The 23,272-nt window shown below is 34.1% G+C and overlaps 1 protein-coding gene across 1 annotated transcript in view; it reads right to left on the reverse strand.

Annotated features, from left to right (window-relative positions):
- FBXL17 (F-box and leucine rich repeat protein 17) overlaps positions 1–23,272 on the reverse strand; it is a 274,548-nt gene that overhangs the window by 76,777 nt on the left and 174,499 nt on the right. The window contains exon 7 of the mRNA XM_021524805.2: positions 14,751–14,827. Coding sequence (XP_021380480.2) covers positions 14,751–14,827 — 77 coding nt within the window. The remainder of the gene's footprint in view (positions 1–14,750; positions 14,828–23,272) is intronic.

Consider the following 23,272-nt stretch of genomic DNA (forward strand, 5'->3'; position numbering starts at 1 on the left):
GTCTTATTTCAGTAATACATATCCAAAATTTGCAACAGCCAGAGTTAACACTTGAATTTTTATTTTTCTCTCCAAGCATTATGAAATGTAACAATGAAGGCTGCTGTCTCCAAAAGAGATCAAGGTTGCCTTGAGACTATCAGGAGAGTTCAAAGGTACAACAAACTCTGTATTCAGCACTGCAGAATCTGAAAATGTTTTACATAATCAATTAAAACTTTGAAAAGAAGAGAGATTTTCTGAGTTCCTAAACTGATCAAGGTTCCAGCTGACAGTGAAAAATCCAAGGATTTTTTCCTTAAACTGTAGCTGCACATATTATTGCTGTGACTGATTGGTTTTATTTTGAATTCTTTTGCTTTTATTCCCATACATCTAAAGCTGCTTTTATTCCCTATGTGATATCATCAGATCTTCAAGATTTAAAGTCTATGTCAGCAAAAAAAAAAAAAAACAAAACAAAACAAGACAAAAAACCACAAGGCTTTCCATCTTTCACAATCTGACGTGCACCTACTCTCATTCAACAAAAGAACTGTCAGTAGGACCATTATCCAGTACAGTAATAAGCTTAACTTCTGTGTGCAGTTCTAAGCCACTTCCCATAGGAACTACACAAATGCTTCTTTGTTAAATCCTGATTCAAGATTATAGACTTTTTATCTGAAAACTGCAAGGTGCTACAAAATCTCTAGTACTGGAATCTTTGGTAATCATATGAGTGACAATACACAAAGTTGCAACTGTGATAATTAGAGCATCATAAGCATCTTACATGAAGAACGGAGCAGAGATGTGTGGCTAGGTAATTTCACCCACCTAAAGGAAGAGCCTTGTATACATATGCTAAATAAGTATTACAAAGTTTTTGTATTTTATCTGAAACAACCTTTCCACAAGATCCATATAATTAATATAGCTCCATGAACAGGGAAACTCTATTCTTGTGGGATAGGTTGTATCTTTAGCTTCACAGCTTTCACACTGACCTTCTTTAATTTTATTTATTTATTACAATAAATAAATAAAGTATATTTTGGGTAGATATCTCAGTGAGGAGATTCAGGTACTTTGTATATTTGGAAAAGGTTTTGCGCATTTCATATATATGTGCTCAATATTGTTTATAATTCAAGCATTGTTATTTCTTTGTTTGGCATGGCAACAATATTTTCAATTGTATGAACAGAGGTAAATGTAAGAGGGCACACCTAATTTATATAGCCAATTTCCTTTCCATAAGAGACCTCCATCTTCCTAAAAATCAAAGTAAATGGTAATATGCATTAGCAGAAAGTAATAAAATTGTACTTTATTTTACTAGAAAGATTACATTGTTGACCTTTTTATTTCAATTAAAAATAACAGGAATGCATGTGAAATTTACCAGTACTGTATCTGACTTATAAAATGCTCAGCTGCATTAGAAGTCAAATATATAAAAAATTATTTATATTGCTATCGAATCTTTTTCCTTTCTCTTAAAGACACCCTTGTAAGATGTGCGCTATGTCTGTACTCTTAAGTGCATTTCTTCAATTATGACTATATAAAAAACAAACATAATCCAAGGTGTTCTTTCTGTGTGCATGTTTGTACCTCCATATGCAGGCCTTGATAACCAAATATATGTGCAAACACATGGCTGGTGGCAAACCCCTCTACATAAGATCACAAAAAGGTATTGTGTATATATACACAAATTATACACAAAGCCAGTGTATCTTCAGTCTCTTTTACAAAACCTGTACAAAACCTCACAGGTCATAAATCATAGCTTGCAAGAAAATACGGATTGCAGAGGGAATAGCAACCTCAATGAATTAGGTTTCTTTCAGTTTGCAGTTTCTATTAGAGTGTACTTGTATATTTATTGATTAAAGGACAAAACAGATTTCTTCTTTCCTTCTTTTTTCTTAGCAGTTACATTTGATCAGAATGGTTTCTTAATCCTCCTCCTTTAATTATATGACAAGAACACAGCATGGGGGAGAAAACAATTTCTGTTTACACAGAATTGTTGAACTACATCTAGGAAAAATAAGAACTGATATGCCCTTAAACTACAAGAAAGAAACAAAAGAAATAATCTAGGTAGCCAAAGTGAAATTAGTCAATGTTCTGTTTTCTTTCAGTGATGTACATAAGCATCACTTATTTACCAGTAAAAAATGGATACTTCAAGATTTTGATCAAGTAGGTACTGTTTCATAGTTGCCAAAAGTATCCCCTAAATAAAGTGTGTCTTTTTCATTGAAATTCCATATCAACATGTTTTTCCTCTTTCTTGGCATATACAGGAATAGTCCCATGTGGGCACAAAGAAACAGAAGTCCTTCATGAGTCATTATACTACATTGTCCCAAAGAACTACTCATAGGCTCCAGTGTCACCAAACCCAACACAAAACACACCCACTATTCATTCACAGTGTCATCATTCTGCCTGGCTATTCAAAATCCTAAAGGATGTTTCCAGTCAGCAGTTACATGTCCCTCCCTCTGAGTCTCCAAAATGTAGGTACAGCAGGACCACTTTAGGCCATCATTAGTTATGGGTACAACTCCCCAAGGGTTTGAAAATATCTTCAAATTGCTTAGAGTACTTCTGTTCCTCTTTAACATCAATCAAGAAAAACTGGTACACCAAGTCAGATAACAAAGTTTTGTGGTGGTGGAAGAAATGAAAAAGAGCCAAGTGGAGACTAACCATAAAGGTTACCCTCTACTAGTGTTTTCCAGTTCACTGGTAAAAAAGGTACAAACCTATGCTTTTAGGGAAATAGCAGAGATTCAGATGAAAAGTTAGAGGAACATAGGAGATGTATAATACACATAATTTGGGATTTGGTGCACCAGACCAACAACTGGTTATAGTTAATTATGCTATATTATCCTTTTACTAGTCAGCCACAGTTAAATACTACATCCTCCTTAATTCCGTTTTTCATAACAGAGATGATACCAGCAAAACTGGCAAGTTAGGATGTCAGAGCGCTTATTGCTGTTCAAATATTAATGAGCTTTCTTCATTGTGCCTGATTTCAAAACAAAATGAAAATTAAAGAAATCATGTTTTACCAACATGAAAATGTAGCAATATCCAAATAGCCAGAAAGAGGTTTTATTTTTTTTTTCCCCAATATCCCCTCACTGGTCTAAAACAAAGCTGTAGGCAACATAACCCTGTCACTGATTTTTAATGACATTTCAATGTTAACTGCAAAAAGAAAACAAATAAAATTAATTCACAAAGCATTTGTTTTTTTCTCTAAATAGTAAGTCAAAATGTAATGGTGAAACAAGTGCTTGTAGCCTAAGGAAAAATCCAGTATGATAAATATGCAGCATAAGAAGTTCCTAATAGGTGGAGACATCGGTTGACTAATCAAGAAATAGAAAGCTATTCTTATTTGCTAACACTTGTTAATAATCCTTTTTTTTTTAAGTTTCAGGTTTGTTTCACCTGCAAAAATAATATACTTTTCTTTTTTCCACAAATACAACACTGTGGTAAGATTGAGTTGTATTGGTGGTTATGAAAAGGATGGAGTCAAATCTGACTCACAGCTCACTAAAAGATGCAACAAGGTCAATGACTACAGTGTAGCATGTGAGATTTAGGTTTGGCTTTAGAGGGAAAAACTAAAAGTCTTTGGCAGTGTAAATGAAGCACTGATGAAATGTCCAGAGAATACATGGAGCTCTGTCCCTGGAGGTCTTTAGGTAATATACAGGCAGAGCCACAGCAAGTGGACCTGATCAAGGGCTCGTGACATCCCCACCCTGGGTGTGTGGCAGGACTGAGTGACTCAACACAGGCTCCTTCAATCAAAATTGCTATGATTTATTGATTATGCCAAATTAATAGTGTGGCCAAGACCTACACCTTTGAGAAACCCTTACAAACAATAAACAATGATGATTTCATACTTGAATTTTTTTTTGTTTACTGGTTGCTCACTAAACTTCAGGACAGCAATTTTTTTTCAATGAAATTGAGAAAATACTCCTGTTTAAGATGCATTAATTCAAATACTGATAAAACAAGATCCTTTTGATAATTAGCCATTTGTGAGAACACACATTTTTAAGTGTAAATTCAACACTAGACAATTATTAGTTATGTTGACATACAGGTTTAATCAAGGAACATATTTGATTTATACTTGAAGATGCTTTTACTATATCTTCAAAGTAAAATTATTTACACAAAATACAATCTATAATTTCAGTGCTTTCAAAATTTGGTAGTATGAAAAAGCTATTTTCCATTTCATCTTCATTTTAATGTCCATACATAGCAAGATACCATGTTCCTAGAGCTCCTGAGTTCACAAAAGATTATTGAGTTTCATAATATATATTATACATTATATTAAAAAAAAAGTTTTAAAATCCCCAACAAAACACTAACCAGCAATGCCCTGTCTCCCCCCCAAAAAAAGCATTAATGTCTTCAGATTACTGAAAAGTTTTCTAAATTTGTACTCTAGATTATTATGCCTGGATAATAACATTTAAACATTCCCAGATCTGTATTATTTTAAAAAGTATCCAAACCAGTTGGCATCATAGAATATATTTCACTTAACTATTACAAAATATGTAAAAATGAACAGAATATCCCAAACCTCACATTTTTTAGAATTTCAGATATATTACAATTGTTTTCTTACACTATTCAAGATTTCCCTTTAACCATGTTTATTCATTTCTCTTTGTGCTAACAATCTTGCATATTACATTTTTGGACATTCTTTCCTACTCTTCTGTATTAGGCCTCTTGTAATTAGAAGAAATATTGTTCAGTATGCATAGCTAAATTTAAGGGATGAGGGCACCAAGCCAAAGAGAACTGCAAATAAAGCAATCTTGCTGTCTGAGTATACTGGAAAGACACTTGACATTTCAAAAGCTAAAATGATCCCACTTGACTTATGAGAATCTAAAATACATAATTTAAAAGCTACTTTGAGACTAATTTTTTATAGAAAACTCTTCAAGCATTTGAAGTTCACCAAAACATAATTTTTATATCAATTTATTAAATTTTGAAAGGACAATGATTACTTGATTATTTATGAAGTGAATCACATTCCCTCCATTGGTAACAGAACAGTTTCTACACTCTGTTCTATGCTATGAAGAGGTTATAGCCTATTAACAAGCATGAACCTCTTTGTATAATTCATTACAGATGTAAAAATCAAATGCTTTTGTCATAATAAAGCTAACCCAGAATCCCAATTACAGGAATGCAGAGGGGGAGTACTAATCATTATATTTCACTATATAATTTTAAATGTTTTTTAGATGCATCCTCTGTTCTCAGAAAAGTTGATAAAATCCCATGTTATTAAATTTTTTTAGTACGTATTTTGCTGTTGAGTTGTAATTCATGTTTCAAACTAATATGAATAAAGAATGATCAAGTCTCTATTACTTGATATTTCAGTATTTGGCAAATCCAATACTTACACATGACAGATTTATTAAAGCATATTCATAGTGAGACCTCAGAAATATTCAAAAGGCAGATATGTAGTAAATTTAGGATTTGTATACACATTCTCCTTTCAATTGTTAAAAATATTAAGCATTGAACTTTTTTAATTAAACATTTCATTGTTTAATTTAAAAAAATAACTAAACCAATTTTATCATATTGCTGTGGCATTAGCAATTTAGTTTCCATTTTATTCTAGTCGACTACATCAATATCTTAATCACTATTTTTTCATCCATTTAAAGAAAAATCTATTTTCTAGGTATTCATTCCCTTAGCAAAATCCTATTACAGAAGACTACAGAAATTATTAAAATAATGTTTTTAAACTTATTCAAAATAACTACACTAGTGGTATGTTTACAAAGCACTTTATTTGAATTTTTCAAGGCAGGCAGATAGACTATGGTTTAAAAATTAGATTTTTCTTGGGTAATTTGAGAAATGCTGGAATCAAACAACACACCAAGAGAATGAACAAAACAGAATATGGTAAGGAAATGCTTCCACTAAGAAATGAATGTTTTTAAAGATTTAACTTAATTTGAGCAGTTATGATGAAACAACTTTATTACTTGCTAAGTTTAAACAATTTTTTATGTTTAAGAACCATGAATGAGCTTCTCCCTTTTGGATGCCAGCTGAAGAAAACAATCACTTTTATTTAGGCAACACTGTAGAAACACGCTAACTTTAAAATGTAATTTGTAAAATATGTTTTACAGTGCAGAAAAAAGGGGGACCATAAAACTGGCTCCTAGAATTTAGGAGAAATAAATTGCAACTGCAAACTATCACTCCTTTTAAAATATGGTGCAATTCTCTACTTGTACAGTTACATATATTAACAAGATTTTTGTATCATAACCCACTGAATGGGAAAAGACTTGGTAATTTTTTTTGCTTCTTCTTTTTGAGTTCCTTTCTCTCCAAGAAAATCACAAATACTGCTTTAAAATTTAGAATTATGAGAAGGAATGTTAAATAATCCCCTGTCAGACGAATACTGTGTTTATATGAATAATTTTAAATGTAGCAAATGTATGGATTTTTACAAGTATATTGTTAATAGCTACTCAACAAACATTGTGGCTTAGGGGCAATTTTAAAGAAATTCAAAAGTACAATAAACTAAATATAAAACTGGATTATAGCAACAGTGTGTTAATGTGAGTTTTAACTGAAGTTTAACAGAAAATATTAAGTTTTAAATATTTAAATTAAATTATTCTATCCAAGCCAGAAATAAATTTATGCTAAATAAAGTTTCACAGTTGTTTTTGTTAAGTAAATATACCTCTGACTGCTAATCAAGTGGTCTGTTAGAACTGGTAATCTTCCTAGTAGTGAGATGTAATGGATACTCTTTGAAATGAAAGTACAAAATGACAATACATTTTGTTGGTAATCTTTAGAGGAGCAAAATCAAAATTAAAAAAAAAACAAAACAGAAAAACAACAATGACCCTAATGTTCACAATATGATCATAATTGCACAATTTACATGTAATCATTTATTTGCATTTTAAATCAGTCTTGAGCTCCAAAGGCAAGTGTTTAGGTATATTAATTCTGCTGTGTAGTAGCTCACTGGAGAGGCACCCAGCACACTGGTTGTAATACAAGGGTTAACATGGGCACTGGAGGAATAAAGCTATATTAGCTTTTTAAGCTCACACAAAAGAAGAAAACACAACTAACACCAGAGAAGCCAGATTTTGAGTTAAATGGAAGTCTGGTATTATATTAAAGTCTCCTAACACAGTAAATAAAGCAAGAACCTGAAAATGTATTTCTGGCAGTACATGAAGATGTTGTGGCCCTTTCAATTTTTGTTATATCAGAAATATGTGTCTTGGAACTCAGAAATGAGGTGCATTTTTCCTGATGATTAACTTAAGCACTTCTCTCTAGTGATAGAACAGTACAAAATTAAACTTTCTATTATGACTGATAAATTGCTGCCAAATTTCTCACCGAAGAATTGAAGTAACAATGCAAAGCACTACATTTCCCACAGAAAAGCTTAAATTAAAATCATAGTACCTGTGGATCGCTCTACAAGAGAAATCAAACCTGAAGTACAACACATCTCTGTTTTCCACAGTCAGAACAAGCTACTGGGAACAAACTGTGTACAAATCATAGGCTTCTGCTCTGTTCATCTTGACAATTCAAAAGTGAATCTACACCCAGCATCCTCCATCTGCTATTATACTACATTATTTTTAAGGGAACAGGTTAAGGGGGACAACCCACCTTCCAGGATGACAAAAAATAGTTTGGAAGTTTGTCTCATCTCAATGCTCATACAGAAAATCCTTTATTATGTACCACAGGACAAAGGATTTGCAACTGTCTATTATCTGAGAAATATGCTATTGCAGTAATTTATTTCACTGTATGGGTCTTGAAGACACACAGTGGCATCTCAAATCAGCTTCTAAAGAAAACTGCATGCCATTTTTGTGACACTGGGAATACTGATAAAACTTATAAAAAGGAAAATTTGGGGTTTTGATAGTTATGAATTATATATGGTACTGACAGGATTGTTCAAATGCTCTTTTCTCCTTCAGAGATTACTTTCTATAAAATTTTAATTTGATTTTTCCTTATTAATGATTTCCACAGACAGGTGACTAAAGTTTTGTATTCACTCCTGAACATTCCTAGAAGTCCCTAACAGAACTGAAAAAAGATGTCCTGTGATAGGGTTTCATTCCCAAAATACAATCAATACACAGCTATCTTTCCTCACATTAACAAGTCTCTTGGTTTCAATGTCAATAGGATCCCCTATGGATACAAAATAAGGTGTCAATATCTGCAAGACTCTATATGAGCAACTACTTCAAACTAAATCAACAAGAATAAATGCATAACCAAACAAGCTTTAAGTATCCTTACAAAAGCTCTACAAATATCCTTACAAAAGCTCTTTAATTTTTCCTCATAGCTAAAGGGAAATTTTCAGATATTTTGAAATATGAGAAGAGACCCAACTTCTTCCTGCACACTCCAACATAAACAGTAATGTTATTATAATGGTGGAAGAAGCAGCAAGTTAAAATAAGTACTGTTGGTTTGTTAAACTACATAAAACTATGAAACTCTCCTCTACTTCTATAATAAGCTTTCACTGATTCTCATAATTACCAGGACTTCTATGGAAATATTTGCTTCAGAAGTCAGAAAAAAATGAACATTTTAATGCCAAAAGCAAACAAAACCCCTTTACTAGCTGCTAGATTTTGTGAACTGTAGTATCATTAATACATACAACCAGGTACAGATTGCTTGCCACCTACTTACCCTTCAGGTAATTGAATCCTTACAGTCTACTGGAGTTAAAGTTGCAACCTATGCACAGAAAACACATACTAAAACCAAGCAAAGAACTTCAAAATGTGGCACTAAACATCAACAAACTGGCTAGCTTACTTCAGTGAATTCAGGTTTCTGAATAATTAACAGAACAAAACCTAAAGAGAAAATGTTTTTGTGAAAAGAGGAAAAAGTTTATAAGAAAGCAATAGATATGTATATATACAGTAGTTAGATACTACTATGTACTGCAATGTAACACCACCATTTTATAGAAGCACAAACATACATATATACATAACATACACAACACCACTAAGGAAGGTAACAGAGGCCCTGGTCCTTAAAAGATTATCTATACATTTATCTACAAGCATAAACATGGTTGTCAGTGTGATCACTGTTTGCTCTCATTGCATCAGCAAAAGAGTGCAAAAGAGAAAGAACCACAAACAGGATAGGAAAATTTAACAGGGGAACGATTTATTCAAAGAAGATAAATTTGGAATTCAATACAGCAACAATTCAAAATAGTTTTGAAAGACAAAAAGAAAGTTGTATTTATTTAAATTATATAAATTGAGGAAGAGATTGTAAACCAGTAATGGGTGAGGATGAAATATTTAAAACTCAGAAATGTATTTACCACCTGCTCCATTCTATCTATCCATAAGTGCTGCTCTTACCTCCCCAAAAATGCATTTGCCTTCTGAGTTATATTGTACAGAAGACACGGTGCTTTAAAACAAGATTCAAAAAAGGTAATATTTCTAAAATTTTCATGAGATCAGGTCTTAGTGAGATTTGCTAATCCAAGTGAGAAGCAGATGTTAAATATGCTTTTTTGAGAAAATACCCACAATATGCTTATTCTTTATGATTTACATGACAAATGCTAAATATTGGAGAAAAAATGCAAGAAACTCTCAGTAGGACAACCTGATCCCTTGATAATTAAAATATTTTATTTTAAAATAGGAAGTTTATGTATCCTAAATATTTAAACATTAGAATTTAATATTATCTAGGGAAACTATTTTAACATTGTAAGTTGTATCTCACTTCTGAGAAAAGAATACATAATCCAGTTATGAAAAATAAGTGCAAGTTTTATGTTTTTTTCTTGTGACAATTGGACTTGATTCCGTATAAATGCTATCTTATTCCTCCAGACTTCTACTTGTGACAGCTATGCCTTATTTACAACATTTTAATATAAAAACTATATAATTCCATTATAATTTGTTGAAATGATTTTTTTTTGCTTCAACAAACACCCTTAGAAGAAGAAAAGCCTTTAAAAAAAACCCCATGTGTCTTCACAGACACTAAATGCATCATTAAATGTTGAAAACAGGCAATATGAAAAAGGAATAGTACCCATTTTAGAAAGGAAAAAGGCTACATATCTAGAAAGCTCTTTTTCATCAGCAAAAGACCACAGTTCATCTCAGCTCTTTGTGCCAAGCATTTCTTCTGAAAAGCTTTGTGCAATTACTTTACAGCTCGAAATAAAGACTTTTTAAGTTACGCAAAATCCAAAACTACTAGGTAATGGAAATTCTACAAGACAACTATGAAGCCAACTGTCCTCTTCTGCAGGTTACTTGACAGGCAACATTGTGAGATAAATTTATTCCAGGCACTCTGCTAACTGCACTCCTAGAAATAACTTTGTTTTTTCTGAAAGTTCTTCAGTGATTTGCAAGGCCTAGCTGTACAAAGTGCTGGATTTGAACACTTCCTTTCAAACATTTTTCAAAGGTGACTACTTTAGGGGTTTGTTTTTTGGAGTGGCGGTATTTGGATTTGCTTTTTCCCTCCCCTGTCTTCTGTTAGTGGAATTCTACTATTTAAAGCTTGCCTTGAAAATATTTTCTGTGCCTACAGAGAAAAAACACTGGTCTGACTGCTTTTCTAAAGTGGAAGTGAAGCATAAGACTTTTATCTTTCACTACTGAAAAGGATATGGTTCTAAAGTAATTCTTTGTAAATATACACTTAACATTACTGCAAGATCAGATCCTTAAAACATCTACTCCTGTTTCACAGGCTAGTTTCATCAAATCTTTTTATCTTTGAACACAAAATCTCACTTTTGTGTTTCAGAGTGCATAGCACTCTGCGCTATTATAAACTTCATAAGTAATAATTTACTTAAAACAAATTCCCAGCACTAAGGATATCAATAAAACCCAGAACTAGAGCATAAAATTGAAGAGACAGTTACACAATTCTGTGTGTGCTTGCTGCCCTAGCTCACCACTCTGCATCTTCACATCAACCTAATTCATTTGACACACAGTCTCCCCACAGCTGAGAGAATCCCGCTTCCTTACCAGCTCTTAGGAAAAGCTTAAATACAAAACCCACAATGTTTAAGTAAAGTTAGGGTTGCGACACAAATCAACAAAAGGCAGGAAATTCAAAAATAATACTGACAATCCATGCTTAATTCATGATTGCCTAACAAAAGGGCAAAACGTTAGGAGGAACTAATGTTTAGCTTGAACTTCACTCTGTCTGTGCTCTTGGGCAAGTAGGTGTTTATCTCAAAGATTATAGTAATTCAGTCTGTCCTGACAGTCTAGATGTGTTCTAGTGATTATTTAGCATTTAAAAAATGTGTTGGATGTAAAGAAACTTTTAAACTAATTGTCAATGTCCTAGTGTGCAACACTCCAACAGACATCATTAACTAAAAATACATCTTGAGAAAATTATGCTAGACCTAAAAAAGGATATAATAACATAATTTCTTACAGAAGTTAACAAAACATTTTTTGTATACCAAAATACAAAATCATTCATTTTGTAATGCTACATTACAAAATGAATGATTTTGTATTTTGGTATACAAAAAATTAAATGAAGAATACTTTTTTTCATTTAACAGCTTTCAATATGTATACATACTTCAATTCCTGTTTGAATCCTAATCTCTCTGTATACTACAAAGAATATTTTTCTGGTCAGAAAAATGTCAAGGAAAGGAATGCAGCCAATGGATACATGATTAGAGTGTAGTGGTTTTTATTTAATCTTTTAGGCTTCCAAATAAAATGCTAATCACATTTTAAAAAACCCATGTCTGCCTGGCAGCTTTGTATGCTATCTATCTTATGTAGAAATTAGAAAAACAAATGAAGTAAGTTAATAAAATGTCAAAGATCACGCTTCACAGCTTTCTCTAGAGGACATGAAGTTACCTCACACATACATACCTTAATGAGTTAATTGAAGGACACTGATAACAGTTTTGCTGTAATTATTTTCTTTATTTAATATAGTTATTATTGATAAGTTAATATATCAAATGGTTAATTTTTTGGTGGAAATTAGCAATATTACTTTTTTTTTTCCCCAATTGAGTTACTAAGCAATTATGATCTTGTCCCAGACATCAAAATTCATCTGACTTTCATAGCATAAAAAACCTGTCACTGAACAGTTGCAAAGAGGGCTTTCAAAATCCTGCATCTGTACAAACCTTTTAGGATTTTAATTGCCAAAGCAAGGACAACTCAGGATTATGAAAAACAGAGCACAGTTGCACAGGACGGTGTGCTCTCACCCAGTCACAGCCTCACAGAGCCTCACACACCCTCTGATGGAGCCTGAAGAACCGTGTGAGTGAGGTTGCATCTTTGCAAGATCGTGGGACACCACCTAAAAGGGTTCCTGAGAAGTCAGGCACATGCTCCTCAGCTGATTTCCTCTACTGAGGACATGAGGGCTTCAAAAGCCTCTGAGGAACTGCAGCTGCTCTTCTCCCCTTGAGAAGAGAGGCAGATTCTTTGATAAAGGAGATTCAAAAACAAACAGAGGTCGCAAAAACTCTAAGGTGCTCACTTTTTAACTTAACAGCAACCAAAAGAAATGCGAGAAAGTCTTCAACTAATTGCCAGAAAGTAAATGAGAAAAGGGTGATGCCTGGCTCAACCCTGCAACACTCTTGTTAACCTAATAAACATTCACTTGCTATCACATCTTTAATCTAAGGCTTTAATCTTAGACTTCCTTAGAAATCATAAATTATGTTTAAAAATTCTACTTTCTTACAGTTTGTTTTGCATTTCCAGCTCAGATATTAAAAGCAGAATTTATTTGTCAGGTTGGCATGCTGAGACATGCTGAAGATTATAATGCTAATCAATTAGTCAATAATGCATCAAAAATCAGTCAGTACCTCACCTCTTTTACTGTATCCTTAACAGCAAAAATAGGTGAATTTTTATGTGAATAGTAAAGCTTAAGAGCAACAGTATCAACAGAAAATATTCTAAAATTGCCAGTGACTGCAGATTACAACATGATAGTGACAGATGGGCCTTACTATAGAGAAGAGAACGTGTGGCTGGATAGAGCTACATCAGCCAAATGCTACATTTATTCTCCACTCATTCATTCTCTGAAACACGCCTTCTGCCTTCCATCTAGCTATGGACACTTCCTTTTCTCTCTCTTTATTCTTCCATAAGCAAGGTTTTCTCTCTCCTAGGTTTCTTTGCTTTAGTTTTTCAGTTCTGTCCCTACTTTTGGGAAAAATCACGTTTTCCTCTGAGTAACTGCACTGAATGAAGGGTGAAATCAGTTAGAGAAATTATTGATCTTCAAAATATGGATTCCATTATGCCCATAATAACTCTTCCCACATGAGTTGTCAGAGTCAGAAGGGACAAGAGTAGGGCCCCCAGATCTGCAGTACACAGACAGACGAGACAAGTCTGCCTTCAGGCCCTATCCTGCACCTCCTGCCCTTCAGCAGTGACAAGAATCACCTTCGTTATTATCATCTGGTGTTCTACAGACTATTTCCCTCCTTGAATTTCCACAAGATGTTTCACAAATTCAGAAATTCATCTTGGACAAGTGGTGTCAAGCTGAGAAAATCCATTTTCAACTCTGACAACGTCTGCTCTGCCCATGGAAGTACAAACAGCAGCGGACCAGAGGAAAAGGCAGTAAAAGCTCGTGTTCCCTCTCCTCTGCCACGCTCCAAGCTCTGCAGCTGCAGCAGCTGCATGGTGGCCTCATGTTCCAATACTGTGGACATAAGGTAAACAGAACTCTGCAGAACAACACTTGAATGCACAGTACAAACCGCAGTCAAGTGCAGAATTTGAAAAGGAAAATAGAAGAATGAGTTTGTGACCACTGGAATGGCAATTTATCACTTCAACATAGTAATTCTTTATTAAAATCTAGGCAGTATAAAATTAAAAAAATCAGCAAGACTGAAATGAGTATGTCAAATATACAGTTTGTAAATCCTACTGAGATTTGGCCATTTAATTGGGAGACAGACATTTGAGAAACTAGCCTTATGGTAAAAAAAAATTGTCTTATTTTATGTCAGTATCTTGTTTGAAAAAGTAAAGCAGCCTTTCCAAACAAGCACTAGAACTTTTCCTATTCTAAATAAAACATCTGTCCTTCTATGTGGCCTATCAGAGAGGACATTTAATTCTAAGATGCTCCTCTCTATCTACCATAACAGCATTTTTAAAGGACCATCATCCTCATCAAGTTTTATGGCCTACAACAGGTGGTTAATCCACATTTTTGCTTGCTTAGTTATGCTTTTCCAGTATCTAAAAATACATATATATATTTTTTTTTTATTTTCTCTCAAATATTCTACTGGTCTCCAGGACTGTTCAAAGGGGATGATACTCAGTCTGCCCAGTAACTGCCAATTCTATAAGCATACTTTGCAGCAAATATATACACTGACTTTCATATTTCCAACCACAGCTATTTTTAAGCAAGTCAAACACTTTTATAAATTTCCTATTTTTATGGATAAAGGTTTTGAAAATTTTTATCTCTACATTTCCAACACTTTTGATAACAGTCCCTGTGAATTCTGGTTCAATCTGCACAAGAAATAAATATATAAGTATATTACATACCATAGTCTGTGATCTTACAGGATACTAAATACAGTTCTTTCAGGTTCCGTCCCTCTCTGGCAATCACCTCCACACATCTGGAAGACACAATAAAATTGCTGTTATAAGATAGTAAATCACTTTTAAATATCAAGAGTACAATCCACAGGTAAAATGTACCATATCTAGTTTCTTCATTTAGCAAATGGATCCATGCATTTCACTAAAAATTAATATGGCTACATGTTTACACTACAGAAAAATATTATTTTAAATTGAATGCCTTTATATGGATATTCTCCTAAGAATCTGAAGTCTATGTGAGCTGCTCAAAATACCTACAGACAATGGAAAATTACACAAATGTGAATTTCCATTTCTTTATTACTTTGGAAAATTCCTGTTGTAAATTTTAAGCTTTGACAGATTTCTTCAAGGGAAGAACTATAAATGCTCTGTAATGAGGACAAAATATCAGAAACTGTAATTTTAAATTCATGTTTGTATTTCTTCAGTGATTACTGTATGAATCAGCATTCATCAGGTCATGAAATGCTACACGATCATGGTGTTCCAACACACTGCTGGAGAAGCTTGTATAGATGAGAAAACAGCTCATTCACTTGCCTTATCATAATTGTGAAGAATATGCAATGAAACATAGAAGGTTTTATGTTATTCTTGCTGTTTGATTTTTGTAAGCAAGAAAATTAATATGAATTAATTAATGAAATTCAATATGAGCTTATTATGTGCCTGTGACCAAGCCTATATTACAGTTCTGTTTTCAAGTGCAGTGCTTATAAACTGTCACTCAGTAATCACAGAATCATAAAATACATTTTCAATCCTATTAATGTAGATCAGTTGTTTATTCGATCAGATAGCATGACTATTGTGCTATTTTCTACATAGATACCTTTTTTAACGTGTATTTTATTAGATGAATTGTAAGAAATTCTTCTGATCCAATATATTTGACTTTAATTTTCAGGTCAATTACCCAATCACTTACACTGACACTTAAATCAACCCTTGAACAGTACACAAAATTAAATTACTTTCCAATTTCTAGGAAAATAAATATTGCTGAATTTGTCATACTTTTAAAAGATGCACCTAAATTCTCAGGGACCTTTTACTGTCATTTACCACCTCCAATAGATTATCTCCTAATCTAATTTAACTGTTCATGCTGGCAATTTTAGGCTTTAAAAGCAACCACCTAATTCTTACAGTTTACAATAAGGCAATAACTGAACAATAGCCCTTATACCAATTTGTCCTCTCCCTGCTTCCTTCTTCTAAAAAGTACAATTAAAAATAAATACTACTAATTAACAGCACACTTCTGACAGAATACCTTAGTCACAGTTTCTTTAACACTGTTATAAATATTCAACCTTGGAAAATTGTGAAAGCCCGATATTTAGAATTTTTTTGCAATTCTTATCCTTAGGTAAAGGTTATCTTACCTCACGAATAAACAAAGAAAAGAAATATTTACACCAGGACTGTGCATTTTTAGTATAAGATAACCACAGAAGGACATATTTTCCTAAAATAAGGTAAGATATAGAGCATTAAATACACTCTTTATACATTAAAAATTTCTTCTGTTTCTGTCAGACATGATTTTGAAGAACATACTCATCTTTGTCAACTGGCTTATTAAGATAACTAAACCATGAGAAAATATTTTTATTATTTATTCCAGAAAAATACTTTGTAATAATGAGATATCATTGCTACTACTGGTAATATGAATAAAAGGAAAATCATTATCATGTATTTCATTAGTACCATTTTCATTGGGCATTTCAGCAAAAAATAATCAAAGAATCAATGGACACTGAGGTTAAAAGAAGCTTTCATTATCATATATATCATTTAGCAGAACAATCATATTATGAAACACTTCTTACCCGTGGATAAAATTTCTGAACCTAAAAACTATATTGTAAATTATGTGAAATGAATCTAAAGGTTTTCAAATTATTTTTGTTGATTTTTACCCACTGAGACAACTAATATAGCAAAAATTAAATACAGCAATCAGTGTCTAAAATATCACCACAAGGCAGTCAAGATGACATAAAAGACTAACTAATTTTCTCTACAATTTCAGTTGCACACCTTTTCAATTAGTCAGAGTCAAAGTTGTATTATCTGCACAAATGCAGAAGCACTTGACTGTGTGGCCCCCTTATAAATGTATCCTTTATTATCTCGAGATAGTGCCAGCTCTAAGGGTTAAAGTTTTTTAAAGTGGCTTGAGTGACCCCAGTCCTGTTCTCAGTGACATCTTGAAACCTAAATGAAATAATCTTCAAGTTTTCTGAGTAGGAAAAGAAAACCTTCACAGTCTTCAGCTATATTCATTAAATAGAGAAGAAAAAAACCCCAAAATATAAAAAGAAAAAAGGTTTAAACAATGGTGATTTGATTGCCTCATTTCTTCATGTTTTTTGAAAATATGAAAATCATCTAACATCTAGTAGAATGAGGTAATGGAATATCTAGTTTGGAGAAAAAAAGTATATACAGCTAAAATATTGAATTTATGTGCTTTTGTGTGCTTTCTATACCTTGCATAAGTCAATCTAATTCCAGTTTTAATTTCTATCACCCTTTCTATAGAACATCCTCATGTAAATCAATATTCAGAGACGGTAGAAACACTTTATATGGCCTCATTTGCCTCTGCTCTATAGACAGACATACAATATGTAATTGCTTGTGAAAACTGACTTCTTTACAACATAAGGAAAAATAAGAGTAGTTGTATTGCTTTTACCTTTTAATCTTTGTTAAACATGACAGCAAAGAAAAAGGTTAAGAGAAAAATATCAAATTAACCTTTTCTAGAAAGCAAGGATCATCGTAATTCTGTTGCAATAATCCATCAAAATGATGTCAGATTATAGTCTTATCTATCTTTGGAAGTATTTCTATTTATGGATGTTGCTGAATTTGACTGTTCAATGTATAAATTGTTGCTGAAAGAAGCCTAACCTTAGAAAAAAATACAACAAGCTATACTGGTAAAAAAAATGAATAAACGTTATTGTTTAAAGCTGTGGCAAATTTCAGAAGTGAGCACACCAGAAAACAGAGCCTCATAAAACTTGGGGACTAACCCCTCTCTGTCAGAGACCTAATATGGACATGGTGGCAACAGCTCTGTGCCAAGGCTGAGAGAATTTCTTAAATCTCTTCACCCAACGTTACTGAGCAGGCTTTTATCAGTTGTACTAAATGAATTAAAATACAAACAGTCTTCCAGAACAAAAAGAGATTTTTACACTCAAAATAAATTTAGTATCAAAAATAAGCCAAGGAATTAAGAAATAAAAGTATAGTTAGAGCTTTGCTAATACACATGTCTCAGTGAGAGCTGGACAACATTTAAATATTTTCACTTCCTACTTGGCAAATGAACATCATTTAGAACTATGTAATACATTAAAGTATCAAAACAGAGAACATGAAAAATTTTAAGAAGATATTGCTTATTTATTAAACCTGAAAATATTACCCAATAAACTCTTACACCAAGTTTTCCCTAGACCTATTTAATAGTTTATGAATGCTTTTGTCTGACAGACGGTTGGGCAATTTAGTTTTACTGCATTTGATTCTAAATGTAAGAAATTAATATCACATGCTGTGAAATATACAGTGCAATCAGAAGCAAAAAACAGGCAGAAAGCACAAACTGGTTTGACATAAACCAGCCAATCAAACAATAAAATGAAATCAATAGTATAATTAAAAACATACCTACATACTGTTAATTCAAAATAGAGTTACAAGACTACAGAAGTCTGCAAGATAATTGGAAATGTAAGATAACTGAGCACTGTGATGTCGAACATATCCACGCCAAAAACATCCCAAAATTCATGACCTTCAGAGACTAATGAACCTAAGACTCATGGTCTCAACTTCTTAAGATGTCCTTCTACTTCTGAAAATTAAAAAAATCTCAAGGTAAAAACAACATAACTATAATGTTGATCAACTTCTAGCAATTGCTATCAGGAGAAAACTCTCCATCTGGGTTACAGAAAGTACAGGAATTTATCCACTAACACGTAGTTGTGGATACTGCTCTTCCCACCTGGTCTGTAGACATGGAAAATTACTTAGGTCTACAAAGAATTACTGGAATAAAGCTTCTCTGCCGACACGTCTCTTCAAAAGTCACAAAACTGCACGACTGAAACACAGATATGTCTACTGGCAATTTCAAATTTAGGCCCATATTCTTGATAACTTCACACATATAAATATGTGCAATGATTTCTTAAAACTGAAAAGAGCTTAAAAATAATAACAAAACTCTAACAGACTAGAAAAAATAAGCAATCTGAAACCTGCATTTTTTCTTCTCTTAGCCAGTTGATCGCTACATTCCTTGCCCTGAGTGAAAGTTTAAGGTTAATAAAGTAAACTGAAAGCTTCTACCTGTAAGATATCGTAAGTTATGAATATATATATATATGTGTGTGTGTGTGTGTGTGTGTGTGTGTGTGTGTGTGTGTGTGTATGAACACAGAGCTATTATATTTCTGATCTAGATCTGAAAACATTGGAAAATTGTATTTGTGGCAACTGAAAGGAACTAATGAGAAAATATGAGTACAGTATTTGTGCTTTAAGTAGTCCTGGGAGACCTTGTTACAGTCTGAGACTCTTCAGCCCTGAGCGGAACTAATTGGAGCTGCCAATTACTGGTTATGAGTCTACAATTTGAGGGAGTGAGTGAGCTTCACCCACTGAAGAGGTATAAAACCCCCAAAACATTAACACACCAACTTGGTAAGGTTCAAAATGAACATCAGACTGCTTGCAAGTCCTCTCTGGTATTTGACTGTATTTGTCTCTAAGCAGTCAAGTGAACACCTCACTATCTCTCAAATCATAACCAACTGGGAAGCAAGAGGGAGCTTGGAAAGAACTAGAACACTAAAACATTCCATGGAAACCATAAACCTCTCATGAAGAAGTGTATTGTGCTCCCCAAAAATTAGCATTTCAAGCATTAAATTCAGGCAGAAAAAATTAGCTGCACTTGAAATAACACTCAAAGCCATTGTTTTTGAGTATTCCAATGGAAGGTAATAATGCAATATAATAGCCAAATCTCTCCTGTAACAAAACCAAACCTCTGACCGCAGAAGCACGTATAGTCTTAATAAACTGATGTAATCTGAGGCCCACTGTGCTAGGAAAGAATAATTTAAAGGCTAAAACAGTGAAAATACTAACATTTTACTGACAAATCTATAAACCCTTGTAAAACGTCATAACAATAAATGATGAACTTAATACCCTGATGGATTCATCTTCTCGGTTCGGGATTCTCTTTCATCGATAATTTTATTTGCATCATGAACAATAGATCTCTTCCAATGTATTTGTTTTCTAATAATTTATACTAGTAAGTATGATTTTTACTTATTTTTCAGTTACCCTTGTACACAGTTGTTACTGCCATTTTTGAATCACATTTAAAATATATGTTTCAAAATTATATTTCATTTCAAGACCAAGAACTGCACCTAAAAGAAACAAAATTAACCACAGAGACAGCAAAACAGGATAAGACTTGTAAGCAAAAGCACAAGCAGGATTTGAAATGCACTTTTTGATGGGAGCCAATATGCAAAGTGTCACTAGTTATACAAGTTAACAGCAATTATCTTAGAGAGGTCATTAAGCTGTGATTAGCAGGAAGGTATTCTTTAGAAAAATCAATGTAATTTAAAATAAGGTTTGCCAAACAGATTTGCCACTTACAGCACAGGAAAACAGACAATATTTTTTTTTTTTTTTTATGCTGGAGCATATAAATAAGCAAGGTGAGGGCAGCCAAGTCCCACAGTGTCCGCTCGCATTCTTGTCTGAGCTGCTAGGCAGGTGCATGCAAGCTCCAATCAGAGAGTTACACAGATAAATTAATCAGCTCTTTGCTTAAGCTATTATGCCCTGTCTTTCAGCAATAAATATTCAAATATTTATTAGTAGTCTTATCTAAAATTAAATGCCTCCTTTTACCCCAAATGAACATAAATCCAGCAAGCAATTAAACCAAGAAAGGAGAGATTTAGAAACTTGTGTAATTACACTATCTGATTTTTATATGTGTAGTAGTATTCTAGGTGGCCTGCAGGTCCTTTCTGTCTTGGAGAAACTAGATACCGCAACAGAAATAATTTAACAGAAATAAACAACTAGGGGAAAAAATCTTAACCTGAACCCTTCATAAGTCTGATTTCCCACAGATAATCATGCTTAAGTCTTGAAAAAAATTAAATAGCACCTCTCACTTTTTTAAGAACTCTCAAATATTTTGGAATTCAGACTTAAATTAAAAGGCCCATCTGTACAGTCCTTCAAATACAGCTTCCTACATTTGTTGTGACAACCGGTCTGCAGTTGTAAGGAAAACCAAGGGAGTGTTCACTACCAGCAAACCCATGCTTAATCCTTAGAAAACATTGTTTTGTATTATAAAAATAAACAATAGCTTCCTTCCTTAACTGTTTCAGTGGTGCTTTTCCACTAAAATACCAGCAAAATATTTGCATTCCTGATAGGATACTGTTGAATTACTCTACTACAGTGGTTAATAGTTGTGAGTCCTAATGGACATCAGAGAGAAGTGTCTAAGGGGTCCATATTGGGATCGGTGTTATTTAATATCTTCATTAATGACACAGACAAAGGGATCAAGTGCTCCCTTTACAAATCTGCAGCTAGCACCGAGCTGAGTGGTGCAGCTGACACTCCTGAGGCACAGGATGCCATCCAGAGGGATCTGGACAAGCTCGAGCAGTGGCCCTTGGGAATCCCATGAGGTTTAACAAGGCCAAGTGCTGGTGCTGCACCCGGGTCAGGGCAATCCCTGGGGCCAGCCCAGGCTGGGGATGAGCAGACCGAGAGCAGCCCTGCCCTGAAGGACTTGGGGGTGCTGTGGGTGAGAGCTGGGCAGGAGCCAGCCATGGGCACTCCCGGCCCAGAGAGCCAAGTGTGTCCTGGGCTGCACCCAGAGCCCCGTGGGCACAGGGCAGGGAGGGGATTCTGCCCCTCTGCCCTGCTCTGGTGAGACCCCACCTGCAGAGCTGCCTCCAGCTCTGGGGTCCCAGCACAGCAAGGACATGGAGCTGCTGAGAGAGTCCAGAGAAGGCACCAAGGTGAGCAGAGGGATGGAGCACCTCTGCTCTGAGGAAAGGCTGAGAGAATGGAGATTTTCCACCTGGAGAAGAGAAAGCCTTAGGGTGACCTAACTGCAGCTTTCCAGTACTTGAAGGAACCTCATAAGAAAGATGGAAAGGGACTATTTACAAGGACATACAGAGAGAGAGCTAGAACAAGGGGGTATGGCTTTAAAATGACAGAAACTAGGTTTAGTTTAGACATTAGGAAGGAAATCTTTACTATGAGAATGGTGAGGCACTGGAAGAAGTTGGCCAGAGGACCTATGGATGCCCCATCCCCACAAGTGCTCAGGGCCAAATCAGATGGAGCTCTGAGGCAACTGATCTAGTGTGAAAAGCATTTCTGTTCATGGCAGGGATGTTGGAGTGAAACGATCTTTAAGGTCACTTCCAACCCAAGCCATTCTATGATTTTATGGTTAGTGTACTGGTGTAGAAGAGCTGCTTACATACATATTACTTCCTTACACAGTGCATGTAGTGGTGGCTTTTCCTGAGACGACTGTAAAGGAAATTGTCATAATGTTATCTGTTAAATGGGAAAATGTGCAGATTTAGAAAATAAAGACTGCATAGTAGCTATAGACAAAATGGGGAGTTTGCAGATTGTAGGCTCTATTTCTATACAAATAAGCAAATCCTTGTGAGCTCAAACAAGATCCTTGAGGTTCCACTGCCACAGCAGTGTACAGAGAGGGTGGGGTGACATTCAGATGCTGAATGTGTTTTATGGTTGAATCTTTAGTAGAAATAATTTAGTAATGATGCTGCACATGGAATGAAGTTCAGAGACAGACCACCACATATGCTGCAAATTCAGAGAAGTGTGAAGGAGAAGAGACAGTCCAAAGAAGAAAACCTTGAAGTATTCCTAAAATTCTCCAACCCAGTACAAACCACACAAGGGCATACACCAGCTCCGTCGCACAAATTGTGCCTCAGTTGCATGAGGAGACTGGGCTTTGAGCAGTAGTGGATTTCATTCTTCCTCAGGTTTTAGAGATTACATTCACATGCTTCAGGTCTCAAGGTGTTTCCGGAGTTACAGTGGCCTCAATTTTGATAGATTTTCTTTTTGTGTAAGTAGTCTTGTGCTATTCCATTAAGATTTAGTATAGAATAAGAGTAAAAATAGCCCTTTTTGTTTTTTAGGAAAAAGCTTCCAAGTTTAATAGCAAGAGTAAGAAATGGCAACTGTACTACCATGCTTTAACTTCCCATAAACATTCTTTGAAGTGTGCTTTTAGAATGCTTGGAAAAACTTTAAAATAGTTCCATAAAAATGAAAAAAAACTTCACCTGATATTTTGAAAATAA

This window comes from Lonchura striata, chromosome Z (genome assembly GCF_046129695.1).
Source record: "Lonchura striata isolate bLonStr1 chromosome Z, bLonStr1.mat, whole genome shotgun sequence".
NCBI classification, from domain to species: Eukaryota; Metazoa; Chordata; class Aves; order Passeriformes; family Estrildidae; genus Lonchura; species Lonchura striata.